The 18,007-nt window shown below is 48.4% G+C and overlaps 2 protein-coding genes across 2 annotated transcripts; both read left to right on the top strand.

The window, feature by feature from the left end:
- Positions 1-666: 666 nt before the first annotated feature.
- On the top strand, positions 667-2,416 carry APOA5 (apolipoprotein A5). The gene is made up of 3 exons (XM_009247091.3): positions 667-706; positions 821-932; positions 1,477-2,416. Exons 1-3 carry the CDS (start codon positions 667-669, stop codon positions 2,414-2,416), a joined length of 1,092 nt encoding a protein of 363 aa, XP_009245366.3.
- A 1,937-nt stretch (positions 2,417-4,353) lies between these two features.
- On the top strand, positions 4,354-13,969 carry ZPR1 (ZPR1 zinc finger). The gene is made up of 14 exons (XM_024255676.2): positions 4,354-4,735; positions 4,911-5,072; positions 5,479-5,569; positions 5,956-6,026; positions 6,651-6,737; positions 6,897-7,019; positions 7,379-7,426; positions 7,603-7,669; positions 8,076-8,146; positions 8,892-8,981; positions 9,479-9,589; positions 10,264-10,350; positions 12,697-12,762; positions 13,472-13,969. The coding sequence occupies exons 1-14, from the start codon at positions 4,565-4,567 to the stop codon at positions 13,604-13,606; spliced, it is 1,380 nt and encodes a 459-aa protein (XP_024111444.2). The 5' UTR covers positions 4,354-4,564; the 3' UTR covers positions 13,607-13,969.
- Positions 13,970-18,007: the final 4,038 nt, after the last annotated feature.

Genomic DNA, 18,007 nt, shown 5'->3' with positions numbered 1-18,007 from the left:
AGGTGAGTGCTGGGAGGCAGCTGAGGTCAACTTCTTTTGAACTTCCACGTGGTATTTACTCAGAGCAATTGGTGCCAGAGGCTCAGGGCCCTGGAGTATAAAGCAGAATGTCTGCTCTCTGTGCCCAGACGTGAGCAGGTGAGCAGCTGGGGCAGAGGGATGGGGGTCACAGTCCTAAGGGAGGGCATTGCAGGTGGCCTCAGGGGACAGCCTGGGGTGGCCCCTAAGACGTCCTCTTGGAACACTTTGGCAGAGTTGCATCTTCACCCGCGTTATGGCTCAGTTTTTCCACCACGAAACGGGAGGGAGGGAGACAGGTGAGCAGGGGAGAGGTGGTAGAAGTGGCCTAGGGAACTGTTTCTGGGGTCTCGGACCTTTGCGAAGGGGTTAGAGCACCATGCTCCCTGCTACCTGACTGAGGTAGCAAGAGCACGCCCTCTTCCCATGTCTGAGGAAGACACCCTAGCCTCCTTGACTCACCTAGGTCAGTCCTCTTGAGCCCCAACAGCTCTGTGGTCCCCAGCCCAAGGAAGGGGTAACAGGATTTCAGGCAGTTGCCCCTGCAGAGGCCCCCTGGGCAAGTCCCCCGCGCCTTGTCCCTTCATCTGCTTCTTACCCTAACCAGGCCTCCCTCCACCTGTCTTCTCAGAGCAGATAATGGCACGCATGGCTGCCGTGCTCACCTGGGCTCTGGCTCTTCTTTCAGGTGGGTCTCCGACCCTGACTTCAATGTGGGGGTGTGGGTGGAGGCTGGCCTGAGGGCCCTGTCCACCGTGGGGGAGGAGAGCCCAGGCCCTGATTACCTAGTCCCTCTCCGCAGCGTTTTCGGCCACCCAGGCACGGAAAGGCTTCTGGGACTACTTCAGCCAGACCAGCGGGGACAAAGGCAGGGTGGAGCAGGTCCATCAGCAGAAGATGGCTCGCGAGCCCGCGTGAGTGCCCAGGGGAAGGGATGTAGGCGAAGGGAGGAGACGGGTGTAGGCGAAGGGAGGAGACAGCTGGGCCATGCCATGATGCCCTGCCTCTGCTGCCTCAACCTCTGTGGCCGCTGCCGGGACAGAGGAAAGGAGCGGTGCTAGCTCTGCCTGCGGATCCCGGCCATCCTGGGCTCTTTAGCGCCCTCTGCCTGCAGCCCCCGCCTTGACAACTCTGTAGCTGTTGCCCCCTTGCTCACTGAGGCGCGAGACCTGGGATCAATCAGGAGGACGCCCGCTGCAGTCCTCAGAATCAAAGGATGATGTGGCGCATCTATGTTTCTTTGGAGAGTGTCGTAGGTCTGGATTTGTATGAGCGATGTGTTTGTGCTTCGTGCGTGAGGAGTTGTGACTGGCCAGGGCTAGGACAAGAGCCTTCGACTCTGGGGCCAACGCCCTGCGTCTTTGGTTCCCTCAGAGGATCAGTGCGCGATGACTTGGGGCCAAAGGAGATGATGGGGGCTAGCAGTCTGACGGCCTGGATATCTGTCCCCTTCCCCAGGACCCTGAAAGACAGCCTTGAGCAAGACCTCAACAATATGAACAAGTTCCTGGAAAAGCTGAGGCCTCTGAGTGGGAGCGAGGCTCCTCGGCTCCCACAGGACCCGGTGGGCATGCGGCAGCAGCTGCAGGAGGAGTTGGAGGAGGTGAAGGCTCGCCTCCAGCCCTACATGGCAGAGGCGCACGAGCTGGTGGGCTGGAATTTGGAGGGCTTGCGGCAGCAACTGAAGCCCTACACGATGGATCTGATGGAGCAGGTGGCCCTGCGCGTGCAGGAGCTGCAGGAGCAGTTGCGCGTGGTGGGAGAAGACACCAAGGCCCAGCTGCTGGGGGGCGTGGACGAGGCGCGGGCTTTGCTGCACGGACTGCAGAGCCGCGTGGTGCACCACACCGGCCGCTTCAAAGAGCTCTTCCACCCCTACGCCGAGAGCCTGGTGAGCGGCATCGGGCGTCACGTGCAGGAGCTGCACCGCAGTGTGGCTCCGCACGCCCCCGCCAGCCCCGCGCGCCTCAGTCGCTGCGTGCAGGTGCTTTCCCGGAAGCTCACGCTCAAGGCCAAGGCCCTGCACGCACGCATCCAGCAGAACCTGGACCAGCTGCGCGAAGAGCTCAGCAGCGCCTTTGCAGGCACTGGGACTGAGGATGGGGCCGGCCCGGACCCCCAGATGCTCTCCGAGGAGGTGCGCCAGCGACTTCAGGCTTTCCGCCAGGACACCTACCTGCAGATAGCTGCCTTCACTCGCGCCATCGACCAGGAGACTGAGGAGGTCCAGCAGCAGCTGGCGCCTCCTCCACCAGGCCACAGTGCCTTCGCCCCAGAGTTTCAACAAACGGACAGTGGCAAGGTTCTGAGCAAGCTGCAGGCCCGTCTGGATGACCTGTGGGAAGACATCACTCACAGCCTTCATGACCAGGGCCACAGCCACCTGGGGGAGCCCTGAGGGTCTACCTGCCCAGGCCCATTCCCAGCTCCTTGTCTGGGGAGCCCTGGCTCTGAGCCTCTAGCATGGTTCAGTCCTTCAAAGTGGCCTGTTGGGTGGAGGGTGGAAGGTCCTGTGCAGGACAGGGAGGCCACCAAAGGGGCTGCTGTCTCCTGCATATCCAGCCTCCTGCGACTCCCCCATCTGGATGCATTACATTCACCAGGCTTTGCAAACCCAGCCTTCCAGTGCTCATTTGGGAATGCTCATGAGTTATTCCATTCAAGGGTGAGGGAGTAGGGAGGCAGAGAGGCACCATACATGTGGGTGATTATCTGCAAGCCTGTTTGCTGTGATGCTGGAAACCTGTGCCACTACATCCTGGAGTTTGGCTCTGGTCACTTCTGGCTGCCTGGTGGCCACTGCTACAGCTGGTCCACAGAGAGGAGCACTTGTCTCCCCAGGGCTGCCATGGCAGCTATCAGGGGAATAGAAGGGAGAAAGAGAATATCATGGGGAGAACATGTGATGGTGTGTGAATATCCCTGCTGGCTCTGATGCTGGTGGGTACGAAAGGTGTGGGCTGTGATAGGAGAGGGCAGAGCCCATGTTTCCTGACATAGCTCTACACCTAAATAAGGGACTGAACCCTCCAAACTGTGGGAGATCCTTAAACCCTCTGGGGAGCATATTGTGTGCTCTCCCCATCTCCAGCCCCTCCCTCTGGGTTCCCAAGCTGAAGCCTAGACTTCTGGCTCAAATGAAATAGATGTTTATGATAGAAGTTTGCCTGGTGTGACTCTCATTTGGACCATGTCTGAAAGCAGTGGCCTCACCACTATCCCCAAAGCACACCCATCACCCACTCCATTCCCTTGCTGCTCTTTCTCATCGACCCCCTCCCAGTCCAGGTCTGTCAAAGGGGCTCTGGCTGGGCTCTGCTTCAGGGATCCTGGCTAGACAATGGCTGTCTGTCACACCTGGCGGGAGGGCCTGGGTTACGGGCCCTTCTTCTGCACCTGCACTGTTCACTAGCCTGCTCCCCACAGGACACCGTGCATGGAATGCAGGCTGTGTCTGGGAGAGCTGTGGCCCTGGTGGACCTGAGATTCCTAAGGTGGGCTGCCTCCTTTGTTCCTGCTGTTCTAGAGTTTGAATGGCCTCTTTTTATGCCAGACTCTCTTCTTGGGACTCCCCTCACTCAGGGGCACCAATGATCCCTATAGATCCCCTGGGAACTGAAACTGGGGTGTGGTGAAGGACGTGGAAAGGGTAAACACAGCCCCTTGTCTTTGGACTGCCCTGTCCGGCCCCCTTTCCTCCCAGCTCAGCCTACTGTCCCAGGGTTCTCAGCACCCACCTGCTCCCCAACCCCATAGCACAGACCCCACACATATGTAGGCTCATCATGCCTGCAGGCTGGTCTTCCCTGACACCGTGGATTTTGACAATGTTAGCAATAGAACTGGGTTGTGGACCCAGCACCTGGAGAGAGGAAGTGCTAGAAACGTAGAAATAATAAAAGGTGTTTTTGTTGTTGTTAGGAAACTGGAAAAGCATGGGTCAAGGGCTATGATGGGGATGAGGAGGTGGGAGTGAAAATGAGGGCTGTGTACTTGAGGCTGGGATTGGCGAAGGTAGTGGTGAGGACAGAATAGGGAGTGGGAAGAACAGAAAGGGACAGAGGGATTCAGGGATTGAGAGAGGGGAAGAAGCTGAGCCACCCGGAGGGGCGACCTAGCACGCAAGCAGCATGTGGCCCAACACCGGAGCCAAGCAGCCCGGCTCCGGGCGCACCTTCTGAGGGATTCCTCAGGGACAAGTCCAGCCCCTTGTCGTCAAGGCTCTTGTAGACCGACGTAGGGACCAATAGAACCCCGTGCGGTGGAGCTATTGTGAAGGAGCAAAAAACTGCCCTGGTTCTAAGAGGACGTCTTGGGGGTAGTGACGGCTGAGTTGAGGCGGATCCGCCTGGCGATGGAAGGTTCGAGCCATATAAACCCGGGAACCTGGAGCCCTTGACGACATTGTTCCCCGAGTGCCCGGAGTCTGCGGCCTCTTTAAGAAGGGAGGCGGGGGTGGTGGCAGCTGGCGGAAGTGACGAGAGAGGGGTGGGGCCGCGAGAGCGGCGGAAGTAGGAAGCTGAGGTCTGAATAGCGCGTGGTGGCCATGGCGGCCAGCGGGGCTGTGGAACCAGGGCCCCCGGGGGCTGCCGTCGCCCCCTCGCCCGCCCCGACCCCGCCGCCTGCCCCTGATCACCTGTTCCGGCCCATCAGCGCCGAGGACGAGGAGCAGCAGCCCACCGAGATCGAGTCGCTATGCATGAACTGTTACTGCAATGTGAGGCGGGGGCGCGGCCGCGAGCGGCGGGAGGGTAGGGCTTGTGCCGGGACGAGCCGGGGGTCACACCCAGCCAGGTGGGCCCTGCCGGGGACCCCGAGGTGCGCCCGGAGATAGTAGGGCGGGGAAAGGGAGTTTCATTGATTTTTTCCTTAGCTGCTTTGTATTTCACCAGGGCATGACGCGCCTCCTGCTCACCAAGATTCCCTTCTTCAGAGAAATAATAGTGAGCTCCTTTTCCTGCGAGCACTGTGGCTGGAACAACACGGAGATCCAGTCGGCAGGCAGGATCCAGGACCAGGGAGTGCGCTACACTTTGTCCGTCAGGGCCCTGGAGGTGAGAGGACCTCAGAGCAGGTACCTCAGTATTCTAGAGGGTCAGAGCTCTGGTCCAGGCGGTCGGATCTTAAATAAATCCCCCTATGTCTCCTAACCTTAGTTTCTTTTGTAAAATGGTACTGGTGTTGTTATCAGCTCAAGTGAGATAAGATTTGTGAAAATGCTTTGTAAATGTTATCTGAGGGTATGAAATGAGCAGTAGTTGTTATGAATAGTATTCTCACCATTTGGACAGCCTGGCTCACACCACCTGTACTATTCGAAAGGAGCAGTCTGGACCCTGTGGAGTGGCGAGAGGGAGAGACAGCTGGGCTGGAGTCTGATGGAAGGGGACGGTCTGGTTATTACTTGAGGAGAAGCTGTTCTGCAGTCTCTTTGTACTGAACGTATTCCTTTCTGCCCAGGACATGAACAGAGAAGTGGTGAAGACTGACTCTGCTGCCACAAGGATTCCTGAGCTAGATTTTGAAATTCCTGCCTTTAGCCAGAAAGGAGGTAAGTTTAAGATCAGAGGATTTGGGCTGTTCACATGTAGTTAGAATCTTACCCTCTTTGTTGCAAACCCCCTGGTGCCAGGTCTAATGGTTTGTGTATGGGTTCTACCATGTAATCATTGTGATCTCCATTAGTTTATCATGAGTGGAAAGCTTAGGTAAAACAGCTCGAGATGGTAGAAAGTAATGGTAATACCATAGTGTGTTTATTGTAGAATTTTAGCATCACTATTATCAGACATGAATGGAACCTTGCACCTGGCCTTCTCATTTTACGGATGAGGAAATTAAGACGCAGAGAGTTCAAGTGAATTGCCCAGGGTCATACAGGTACTTGATAGCAGAGCTAAGGCTAAGTCACACTTGTCTTTTGTTCTTGTTCACAAGCTCTGACCACTGTTGAAGGATTGATCACCCGTGCTATCTCTGGCCTGGAGCAGGACCAGCCTGCACGAAGGGTAAGCTGGGGTTTTCTGATTGTAGCAGCTTAAGGAATAATTGCTTATATAGAGTGTCCCATGTGTCTGAATAGTCTCTAAGTGTTGGAAACTTTCTGGGTAAGCATATGGTGGTGCTGGAGCTGCTAGGATGTTGCATATGTTATAATTATTGTCTTTTCCACTTCCCTCTCTCAGTATATATTCAGGCCTCATCAGACAATATAACATTACCTCTGAAGAGCCTTTCCTAATCCCCTTAGGTTATCTGTGTTTCCTGAGTATTCCACTCCATCTTATATTTATTATGACAGAAGTAATATATTATAACTGCATCTTTAGTTATTTGTCTCCTTAATTGGCTGGGGAGTCCCATGAGAGGACTGATATATTTACTATTATATCTCTAACATGGCATGAGTGCCTGGGCCAAATGGTTGAATGAGTGAGAAAAATGAGGCTCACCTGTCACCACCCGTCAACTTCAGGCTTGTTTGCTACATCTCATTGTGAAGCCTGAGTCACTCTGTTTCCACTCACACTGAGATAGGTGGTGACTTCCTAATGGAAGTAACATGGGCATGACAAGGGGCAGGGCATAAGGTACACCACCAGGGCTGATGCTTTACTCTCTGTTCATGACAGGCAAACAAAGATGCTACAGCTGAAAGAATTGATGAGTTCATTGTCAAACTGAAGGAGCTAAAGCAAGTAGCCTCCCCTTTCACTCTGGTGAGCATTGAGAGACTGGAGTTGCCCTTGATTAGGGGAGGAGGGACCATTAAGACTGCTGGGATTTTCCACTGTGGTGCCTGAGTGGTCTGATAGTAGGTGATGTAGGATTGTTTATGATTTCCTTTTGCAATGACTCTCTCTTCTCCCATTTGTTAGATCATTGATGATCCCTCAGGGAACAGCTTTGTGGAAAACCCACATGCTCCTCAGAAAGATGATGCCCTGGTGATCACACACTACAACCGGACCCGACAGCAGGAAGAGATGCTGGGGCTCCAAGTAAGTGGACTGAAGGATCCAGAAGAATGTTCTGGAATTATCACGCACTCTGGATTGCTTGGAGTCAGTGGAACTTACTTTGCTGCTGCTGCTCTGTGTGCCCTATCTCAGCTTGTTTGCGCTTCTCATCTTGCTTATGTCCAGGACTTGGGTAAACTTCACAGAAAGGATGGCAGTGGCTGTGATCCTATCTTAAGTCCTGTTCTTCCTTTGGTTGGGGCTTTACTTTGTGGTTTCTCTAACTGATGAGGTGGCACCTGACATAAGTGAGCCAGGGCATTTTCTCCCACTCCAGGGCAGGGTGTTGGGGACACTGAGGTATACCTGCCAACTTGCGATGTGCATCTTTGCTATTTTAGGAAGAAGCACCAGCAGAGAAGCCAGAAGAGGAAGATCTCAGAAATGAAGTGAGTCACATTGGCTACTGGTGAGGAAGGAGCAGAGTTGTGGGCTGAGACTGATGCTGTTCAGCATCTGTCTTCCTTGTCACCAACATGATGACCACCATCATACCAACTGAGTGTCTTTAGCCTGAACATCCCATCTGGGAGGGCTCACCCTTTGTCCCCATGTTGTGTTCCAGGTGCTCCAGTTCAACACAAACTGCCCAGAATGCAATGCCCCCGCTCAGACCAACATGAAGCTAGTACGTATCTTTTGCCAAGCAGTTGTGTTGCTCTTCATCTGACTCAGGCATGAAGATTATAATCAGGCTGGGAGCATCCCTTTCAAGGAAAGCACGTGCTTTATACCCAGTGATAAGGAAGATATTATCTTTGATTAGACTGTGTACCTTGGGTTTTGTGTTCAAAGAGAAAATTAGGCCATGGTCACTAGACTGTGTGTATGTGGTCTGAGCCATGCCTTCGAATGTGTGAACAGGGATCACCATGGGTTGGGAACTTGCCCTCTTCTGGAGGACTCTGTGGGCTGCCTCTTGTGAATATTTCCTGCAGTTCTGGGACCAGCATATGTTTGTGTGGGGTTTGGCTTTGTTTTTCCCCAGATGGTGGTCTTGTTCGCCTGGAAGTAGATTTCCTTAACTCCGTTTTCCAGAAATCCCTCACTTTAAGGAGGTTATCATCATGGCTACCAACTGCGAGAACTGTGGGCATCGGACCAATGAGGTGGGTGGGCACCATTATTTGGGAAGAAGACTAGCTTAAGGGTAACCCCCTTTTAACTATCATTCTTCCTAAGTACTTCAGGACTTGGGGACAGGGTGTGTAGAGTAGCTTGGGTCTTTTTCTTAGGTCTAGTGTAGGGTGAGGAGCCCTTGAAGGAACGGGAATTAGCCTAGAGAAGAAAAGTTAGAGATTCTATAACTTGTTTAAGACATATTAAACGTTGATGATATGGAAGAGAGAAGTCTTTTGACCCACTCCTTAGAGGTGTGGAAGTTCAGGGAGGCAGACTTTGACTTCACAATGAAGAACTCAATAGAGCTGTCTGAAAATAGAATGAACTGCCTTGGAAAATTATAAATTCCCTTCCCCTGAGTGTATCTGAGTATAAGCTAATTAAATTCTTTAACCAGAATATTATAAAGGAGACCCACACATTGGATGCAGTGGATGAAAGGACTGCAATAAATGCTTAAAAGTCTCTTTCAACCCCAAGAGTCATTTTTTTTTTAAGGTAAATTCAGAGTTTATTGGCAATTTGGGATAAGATTTGGCATGTTACCAGGGTTGGGCACTGTTCCTGGCCAGCTCTTGGTGTTTTTGGTTTGGGCGACTGCTGTTCAGAAGGCTCTTTGGTAGCTATTAGTGGGCCTAACTGATTGGAGGTCCAAGCCTACACTCCAGGTCTTCTGGGTACCAAGTGAGGCTCAGGTCTTCTCTCTTTTGCTCCTGACTGTTATCTATGCAGGTGAAATCTGGAGGAGCATTAGAACCCTTGGGCACCAGGATCACCCTCCACATCACAGATGCCTCAGATATGACCAGAGACCTCCTCAAGGTAACAGTCTGCTTGGGAAAGTCACTGTCGTCCTCATAAGTTAGATAAGCTGTCTCTATCTAGAAGTTGTCTTTTAGAAATGATGTTCAGGGACATGAGGTATCTCCTGCTTCCCTGGCTTTGAGGACCCCAGAGCAGAGGGAGTTCATCCAAGGTTGGAATTGCAGATTTAGAAGGTAACCCTGTTAGCTCTTTCTGATGACCTGGTAGCTTTTTGGCCTCCAGTGTCTATCTGGGTCCTCTTCTCTGTCTGTCCCTTAGTGACAGGATACCTGACAGCTCGAAGCTATGACTGAGTTTCCCTTTATTAAGTTGGATCTATTCCCGTGGTTCAGATGGACAGGAGTGAGTCTCAAGCTTTAACAAGGGAGTCAGAGAAAACTGGGACAGCTGCCCTTGTCCCCAGTCTATCACTGCTGGTATTAATTGGGCAGGAGGCCTCTGGTTGGCTTTCTTTGCTTCTGACTTAAAGCTTAAACTGACCTCTCATCTCACAGTCTGAGACTTGCAGTGTGGAAATCCCAGAGCTAGAATTTGAACTGGGAATGGCCGTCCTCGGGGGCAAGTTCACCACACTGGAAGGGCTGCTGAAAGATATCCGGGAACTGGTGAGTCACCTGCGTGGTGTGTAAACCACCTTTGAGCCATTTGGCTGTGTGAAGAGGGATTGGAAGACTTCAGACATCCAAGTTTTCGGTGCTGGTAACTGTGGGTTTCTTTGCCTTAAAGCTGGTTTAAGGGACTTAAATATTACTTTGGATTGTGAAGACAAGTTTATGGGAAATGTTGAATGGAAATTCCAGGCCTAACTTTGGGACTTTATAGTTATTTTGTGGTCTTGGATAAGTCATTTATTTTACTGTAAAGTTAGGGGATGAGGGTCCTTCTAGCACCTAAAACTTCCCAACATAAAAAACATACATGTATGGGTTGACTTAGCCCAAATATTTATCTTCTTGATGAATTATTTCACTTGATTCTCTGTTGGGCATTTTGTATTTGTAAACCCTACTTTTTCTTTGCATTTCTTCTCCAAATTAGTGTCAGAGATCATATTCTAAGAACATGTTTTGATTTTGTTTTACATTGCCAGTTTTGTTATCTTGGCACATTATCCCATAGACTCCTAGGAGTGACTGCCTTGGTCAGAAAGGTGGTGTGGGCTAAATGGAAACCAAGTTTCCCTGACAGGGCACCCACTGTCACCCCCTGCCTAGTTTATGGTCAGGCCTAACAAATATAAAGCCAGTATTCACACAATTTGGATTATCATTTATTGCAGGTGACCAAAAATCCTTTCACACTGGGCGACAGTTCCAATCCTGGCCAGACGGAGAGACTACAGGAGTTTAGCCAGAAGATGGACCAGGTAAGAGGTCACTGGTCAGTCAGTACTTAGAATCCTGGGGCTCCAGTGAACAAGAGGCTGCATGCTCATGTCTTGCCACTTTTTGAACATCTAACCATCATGTTGGGGATTCTTCTTCTGGTTTTTGTTTTCTTTTCTTTTCTTTTTTTTTTTTTTTGGAGACAGAGTCTTGTTCTGTTGCTCAGGCTGGAGTGCAGTGGCGTGATCTCGGCTCACTGCAACCTCCGCCTCCCGGATTCATGCGATTCTCCTGCCTCAGCCTCCCGAGTAGCTGGGATTACAGGCGCACACCACCACGCCTGGCTAATTTTTTGTATTTTTACTAGAGACAGGGTTTCACTATGTTGGCCAGACTGGTCTCGAACTCCTGACTTCGTGATCTGCCTGCCTGGGCCTCCCAAAGTGCTGGGATTATAGGCGTGAGCCACCGCGCCTGGCCCTCTTCTGGTTTTCTATATTCCATGTCTTCTTTCTTGTTTTTCTCCCTTATTTTGTTAGAGCATCTTCTCCAGTAGCTTCCTGGGAAAAAGTGCGTGGGAAATAAAATTTCTGGGACCTTCCACATCTGAACATGTCTTTATTCTGTTATCACACTAGAGTGATTATTGGCTGGGAATACGATTCTAGGATAGAAATAATTTTTTATCAGAATTTCGAAGACACTGCACTATGGTCTTCCAATTTGGCAAAGACATTGCACTACAATCTTCCAGTTTGGCTATTGAGAATTCTGAAGCCATTTGATTCCTCGTCTTTTATATGTGACCTAGTCTTGTGATCTCTGTTTCCTTTGATGTGAAATTTCAGGATGTGCCTTGGTGTGGGTCAATTTTCACCCACTGGGCTAAGCACTTGGTGGATGCATGGATCTTTTCAGTCTGGAAAACTCATGTGGTTCAGTTCTAGGAAGCTTTCATGAATTATTCTATTGAAGATTATCTTTTTTTCTGATTTTTTTTTTCTGTTCTTTCTGAAAACTCCTGGGTTTTAGATATTAGACTTACTTGTCTGGTCTTCTATAATTTACTTTTTTTTTTTTTGTCCTATTTTTGGTTTCTTGGTTTTTTTGTTCTTTTTTGGGAGATTCCCTCAACTTTATTTTCCAACCCTTTAATTGGGGTTTTCGTTTCCACTAAAACTTTTATTTTCCAAGGAGCTTTTTAAAAAATAGCATCCTGTCTTGAGGATGTAGTATTTTTTCTTCTTGAAGATTATTATTTTTAAATTTTTTTCAGCATGCAGTTTATATAGCACTTATTGATACTGATGTTGGATCTTTTTTGACATTTTATTCTCCTCGCGTCTTTTTTTTTCCTATTTGATTTCCCATCTTTCAATGTTAAGGGCTTTGCTCAGATGTCTGGTAATCATTGATTGTCTTCTTACAAGTAGCGGACTAAAGACCTGAGTAGGGGGTGAGCCTTGTTGACATGGGGCTTATTACAGGGGAATTTAGCTTAGCTGTTTTGTTGAGGTGGCCTCCAATGCCAGAATTGTTAGGTCTTTCCTCTTGGGCTAGTCAGACAAAGAGGCTATGCCTGCCAGACAAGAACCAACCCAATTTATATTACAGAATCTCCAAAAGTTTTAAGAATTGGTGAAATTAGGTAGCTCTGAAAGTAGAGGGGAAAGGATCTAAAATAAGGACTGTTAGAAAAGCCAACATCAGCAAGCTGTGGACCAGGGGGTGCTGGCCCAGTTGAAGGTAGAGGGAAAGGACTGAAGAACAAGGAGGTTAAATGACTGTGGCTGTTCCATTTCCTAGCCTGAGGGTAAAGGCTTGGCTGGCAGTGTTCTGACAGATGTGGGAGGGGGGCTGGGGTGTGTATGTATTCTGTTTCCCATAAGCTTACCTTCATTTAACTTCCTTGTTCTTGAGTCCTTTCCCTCTACCTTCAACTGGGCCAGCACCCCCTAGTCCACAGCTTGCTGATGTTGGCTTTTCTAACAGTCCTTATTTTAGAACCTTTCCCCTCTACTTTCAGAACTACCTAATTTCACCAATTCTTAAAACTTTTGGGGATTCTGTAATATAAATTGGGTTGGTTCTTGTCTGGCAGGCATAGCCTCTTTTTTTTTTTTTAATTTTTCTTTACTTTCATTTATTTCATTTCTTTTTTTATTTATATATATATTTTTATTATACTTTAAGTTCTAGGGTACATGTGCACAACGTGCAGGTTTGTTACATACGTATACATGTGCCATGTTGGTGTGCTGCACCCATTAACTAGTCATTTACATTAGGTATATCTCCTAATGCTGTCCCTCCCCCCTCCCCCGACATAGCCTCTTTTTACCAGGGGTTATGTAAAATTTACTTGCTGTGTTCTCTCTCTCCTTTAGATCATCGAAGGTAACATGAAGGCCCACTTTATTATGGATGATCCAGCAGGAAACAGTTACTTGCAGGTATGGTAGACCTTCCCTGATGTTTCATAGGATACATTTTCTGATCTTCCTTGAATATGTATCATTTCCCTAGAAACTGAAAGACTTGATTCTAAATGGATTGCTTTTTACCAAGGAGGCAGAAGTTAGAAGATACATAAGGGAGAAAAGAGGGGGGTGTGGGAGAGGATTTTTTTTTAAGTGTATGTAAAGAAGGAAAAAAAAGGATACTCTGAGGCTCCTTTTTTTTCTGTAGTCAAGCTCTTGTCCCAGTTCTGTAGTTTTCATTTTGCAAATCTGATTATGGGTTGAGGAGAAATGGTACCTTGTCCGGAGGCCAGGATAGGAAACTGATGGGCTTTAAGTTGACTGAGGAGACAGTCTGGTGATTGATGTACCTTTACCATTTATTGGATACTTATCGTGGGTCAGGCAAAACTCTTCTAAGTTCTTTCCAAGATTAAGACCATTTGTCATACTTTTCATAAGAAGGTGCAGATATAACAAAACAGGTGGATTGTTCCCTGATTCTGGGGCTGGGGTCTTCCACCCCTGGCCCATGTGGGCTCTGTTGCTACCCACTAGTTCAGTCTAGCCATGGGAAATTGGAGGCCAATAAAAAGAAAAAAACCCAAAACTCATTCTGTTCTTGGGAAAGTGGGAATTAGAAGCTGCCTGCAGAGAGGGGGAGTGGCACGGCGGCACTGATTATCTCTCCTTGACCTTGCAGAATGTGTATGCACCTGAAGATGATCCTGAGATGAAGGTGGAGCGTTACAAGCGCACCTTTGACCAAAATGAGGAGCTAGGGCTCAATGACATGAAGACAGAGGGCTATGAGGCAGGCCTGGCTCCACAACGGTAGCAGTGGGTGGCTCAAGGGCCAGCCTCCAGCGCTGCTCTTTCTGTAGGTTATTTATTAGCATTGGAAGAAGGCTGGGAGTGTCTTTCCCACCAGCCCTTGCCCATGGTGGGGAGGACATCTGGTCTGAGTCAGAGATCTATGTACACTTTCTAAACAGCTTGTGATGCAAGTGTGAGCCTATTGTGTTACTTGACCTTATTTTGGAAGTTTTGAATCGGCCTATGAGGAAACCCAGAAATGAACCAGGGGTATGTCATTATCACTTTTTTCATATCAAGTCCTTACCCTCCTTCCACATAATGCTCTGTCCTCTAAGGTTGGAGAACCTTAAGTTGGAGACAGTGGAATAAAGTTACACCTGGAGTTTGGTTGTTGATTTTGAATATATAAAATACTGACTTTGAACAGGAAAGGAGTCTCCTGACGGGAGACCGAGTCCAGCACAAGTGAAGGAGTTACCATTGAAATGATGACTTTCAAACAGCACTGGCCTCTGTATTGACCCTATCCTTTTTTGATATCATGCTCTTAGAATTCAGCCTCCTAAAGAAAATTTTCCCGTGTATCCACTGTAATTTGGGGATTGCAGCTGGCATTTAATTCATTCCTTCAACAGATGTTCGCTTATCTACTTTATGCCAAGCACACCACAGAACAGAGGACAAAATAAATCTGTTTCATGGAACTTAAAGTCTAGTGGGGAAAAATGACAATAAACACATGAGGAAAACAGTACATCAGATGGTGATTAGTGTCATGGAGGAATGTAAAGCAGGGAAGGGGGCTGGGTTGTACAAGGAAAGGGGGAGTAGGGAAGATCTTCTGAAAAAGAAGGTGACAATTTGACATTTGGGCAAAGCTGAGGAGGAGGTCAGGGAGTGAGCTGTGTGGGTAGCTGGGGGAAGAGATTTTCTGGCAGAGGGAACTGCAAATGCTAGAGCTGTGAGGTTAGAGCCAGTGGGGGTATCTGATCAGTTAGCCCTACTCTCAGTTAGAAATGTTGAAACACATTCATCCAGAGAGACAGGAGGCTATCTGCAGTTGTTCCAAAAGTTAAGGACCAGTGAACACTCTGTTGCTTGGGCCCTGGACTTCCCAGCCAGTGCTCTTTGCACTGTAGTCTCCTGCCTCTCATAAACAAAAGGTGACTCCTGCGGTGCAGACTGCAGGGTATTTGTTCAATAAAGACCAGTTCATTGATTAAGATGTTATCACAAACCTTATTGCTTTGTGTTGCAAACTTTTTTTTTTTTTTTTGTAGAGATAGAGTCTTGCTCTGTTGCCCAGGCTGGAGTGCAGTGGTGTGATCTTGGCTCACTGCAACCTCTGTCTCCTGGGTTTAAGCAATTCTGCCTCAGCGTCCCGAGTAGCAGGGACTACAGGCGCACACCGCCACGTCTGGCTAATTTCTTTTGTATTTAGTAGAGATGGGGTTTCACTGTGTTGCCCAGGCTGGTCTCAAACTCCTGAGCTCAGGCAATCCGCCCACCTTGGCCTCCCAAAGTGCTAGGATTACAGGCGTGAGCTACAGTGCCTGGCCTGTGTTGCAAACTTAACTCTGAAGAATGAGTTAGAGATGACTTAGCAATCAGACATCTACTCTCATTGCTCTGTTAAACTACTCTCAAAGGTCACTAGTGATTTTCCACTTGGAAAATATTATCTATTTCTGTCACATTTGATAGTGGATCATCTCTTCTTAACCCTTCTTTTGGCTCTCGAGATACTGTGCCCTTGGTTTTCCCTTCACTTTGAATCTTTCTTATTTGGACACTTTGCCTCCTCCCTCCTTATTAAATTTGTTTCTGAGAGTTTTGCTTTCAGACATCTCTCCATATCAGATTCTTTGGCATCTTACTATCATGTGGGACTAACTTCCGTACCTGTATCTTAATTTCTGTAAGTGAGGGTGAGAGTAAGGTGTTTGGAGACTCAGGTTAGCAAATGACTCATTCAAACTATAAAGCTTCAGTACTTTCAGCAAACTTCTCACAGGCAACTATTCTACCCTAAGAGGTTATTTCTAGATATGTTTCCAGCTGACTTGGGAATCTAAGTTTACCAGACAACCCTCCGATCTATCATTTGGTCTCTTAAGTAGACTTCCCCATAGTGTAGGTGTGCTCTGTTAACATAAACTGCAGTATCAGGTTCATTTTCCATTGTGAAGGAAAAAAAATGTCACTCTGGCTTATTACTGAATCTCTCGGGAGTTTGGTTGGTGTGAAGCAATCTCCCAGAATCCACCCAGTTCCTAGGAAATGATGACCTGAGTTTCTGAACTTGCAAAGACTGAGGACCAGGTGCCAGACTGGGATAACCCAGCTAAGGTACTTCCTGCCCTTTGATGACAAGGCATTCTTCAGTTTCATACCCTTCTCTTGAAGTATCTCTCAGCTCCTTTCTCATTTCATAAAGTGTGTCAGGATGGGAGCTTACATATAGTTAACTGAGTCTTGCTCCACAGCCCCTAGCATATGACACATGGTTAATAAAATCTGCTAAAATCCTCCATCCTAGATTAAACCCTATTAGGACACTAGGGATAACGTCTATAGGTAAAAAGATAGCGAAAGGGTCTTGCTTTAAGGCCAGGGTAGGTGAGTCAAAGTGCCAGGAACATGTGGATTCAGTTTCACAGCCATGAGTAACATTTAAGTGGAAAAGGTTTGTGATTGTGTTAAAAAAGGAAAGTGGTTCGTGCATGAGGGCACGCCTCCTGCTTTCATGGGTCAAGTATGTGAAATGCAGCCATGTTCAGTCATTAGACCTGTGGACGAACATACAGGTAGGTACTGAATGTACATCTGTGTCGTGATGAGTGAGTGGAGGAGGCTCGGAGGTGAGTGTTGGGAGCAAGTATGAAGGGCAGTTGACTTGGCCAACTGAAAGCTTTAATGATGGCAACACTTTCATTCTAACATCAGTATATTTCCTTCTTTGTACACCTGTGGTATGTGCCTGATGCACACTGCAGAAAATGGTGCCTCTGCTTACATTTAGGGCAGTGGTGGTTAAGACTGCTTGGCTTTATTCCTATTAAAAAAATGTTTTTTACACACTTCTTTTTAAGGCAAATGGCAGTGTTTCCAACTGTGAAGAGAAAAAGCTGCTTATTTTGTGTGTTTGCCTCAGTTTAGTATTGGCACTTCCAATGCTTGTTTTCCTAGTCTGTAAAATGGGGATAATTAGGATAAACAAAATTATCCCCATTTTACAGGTGACAAAACAGCCTCAGAGAGGTTACTTCCAGAAGGAAGCAGAGCTTTTTTTTTTTTTTTTTGAGACGGAGTCTCACTCTGTTGCCCAGACTGGAGTGCAGTGGCGTGATCTTGGCTCACCACAACCTCTGCCTCCCAGGTTCAAGCGATTCTCCTGCCTCAGCCTTCTGAGTAGCTAGGACTACAGGTGCAAGCCACCATGCCTGGCCAATTTTTTTTTTTTTTTTTTTTTTTTTGGAGACAGTCTTGCTCTGTCACCCGGGATGGAGCGCAGTGGCTCACTGCAGCCTCCGCCTCCTGGGTTCAAGCAATTCTCCTGCCTCAGCCTCCTGAGTAGCTGGGATTACAGATGCCCACCACTGCACCCAGCTACTTTTTGTATTTTTAGTAGAGATGGGGTTTCACCATGTTGGTCAGGCTGGTCTCAAACCCCTGACCTCGTGATCCACCCGCCTCGGCCTCCCAAAGTGCAGGGATTACAGGCGTGAGCCACCGTGCCTGGCCAGAAGTAGAGTTTCTAAGAGGCAGGTGTCAAACCCAGGCCAGTCAGACTCTGAAACCTGAGGTCTGAATATTTTAAGCTCAACTCCACAATTACTGTATTTGTTCTATTAGATACAACTGCAGAGAGAGGCCAAAGCTCAGAGCAGGCCATTGGCACGGCATCTGATCCTGCTTACCTGCCCTGCAGTGTAGGGTGGAGACACTTGGGTCTTGTCAGGCTAAGGGACTGGGGTAGGATGGGTAGCAATGGAATTGAAGACAAATTGAGGAAAACAAATGGGCAGAAGATGGGTGGGTGGAAGTTGAGAGGGCTATCCTGGCAGTGTTCACTGGAGCAGAAGTGTGAGGCTTTCTGAATGCCTGCTGACACGAGGGTGGGGCAGGGCTGTGTAGTGTGAGATGCACCAAATTGGACTAGAAGCCAAGGCAGGGTTGTGTATGGGGTACCCCTGGGGCCCTCCGCCTAGTGAAGCCCTATCTTCTTAGCCCAGTGTCCTCGTCTCACAAGCCCTCAGAGCTCCAGCCTGCTTTCCTTTCTGGGCCTGTGCTGCAACCCCTTCAACATGGCCCACTGGGTAAAAATTCATGCTTCAAGACTGTGATCCCCAAGCCTGTTTTGCATTATATGAGTAAAGAATTTTTTAAACACTTATCCCCAGATAATGTATATTTATAA

The sequence above is a fragment of the Pongo abelii genome, chromosome 9 (genome assembly GCF_028885655.2).
Source record: "Pongo abelii isolate AG06213 chromosome 9, NHGRI_mPonAbe1-v2.0_pri, whole genome shotgun sequence".
Classification (NCBI taxonomy): Eukaryota; Metazoa; Chordata; class Mammalia; order Primates; family Hominidae; genus Pongo; species Pongo abelii.
This window is presented reverse-complemented; position numbering and strand designations above follow the sequence as displayed.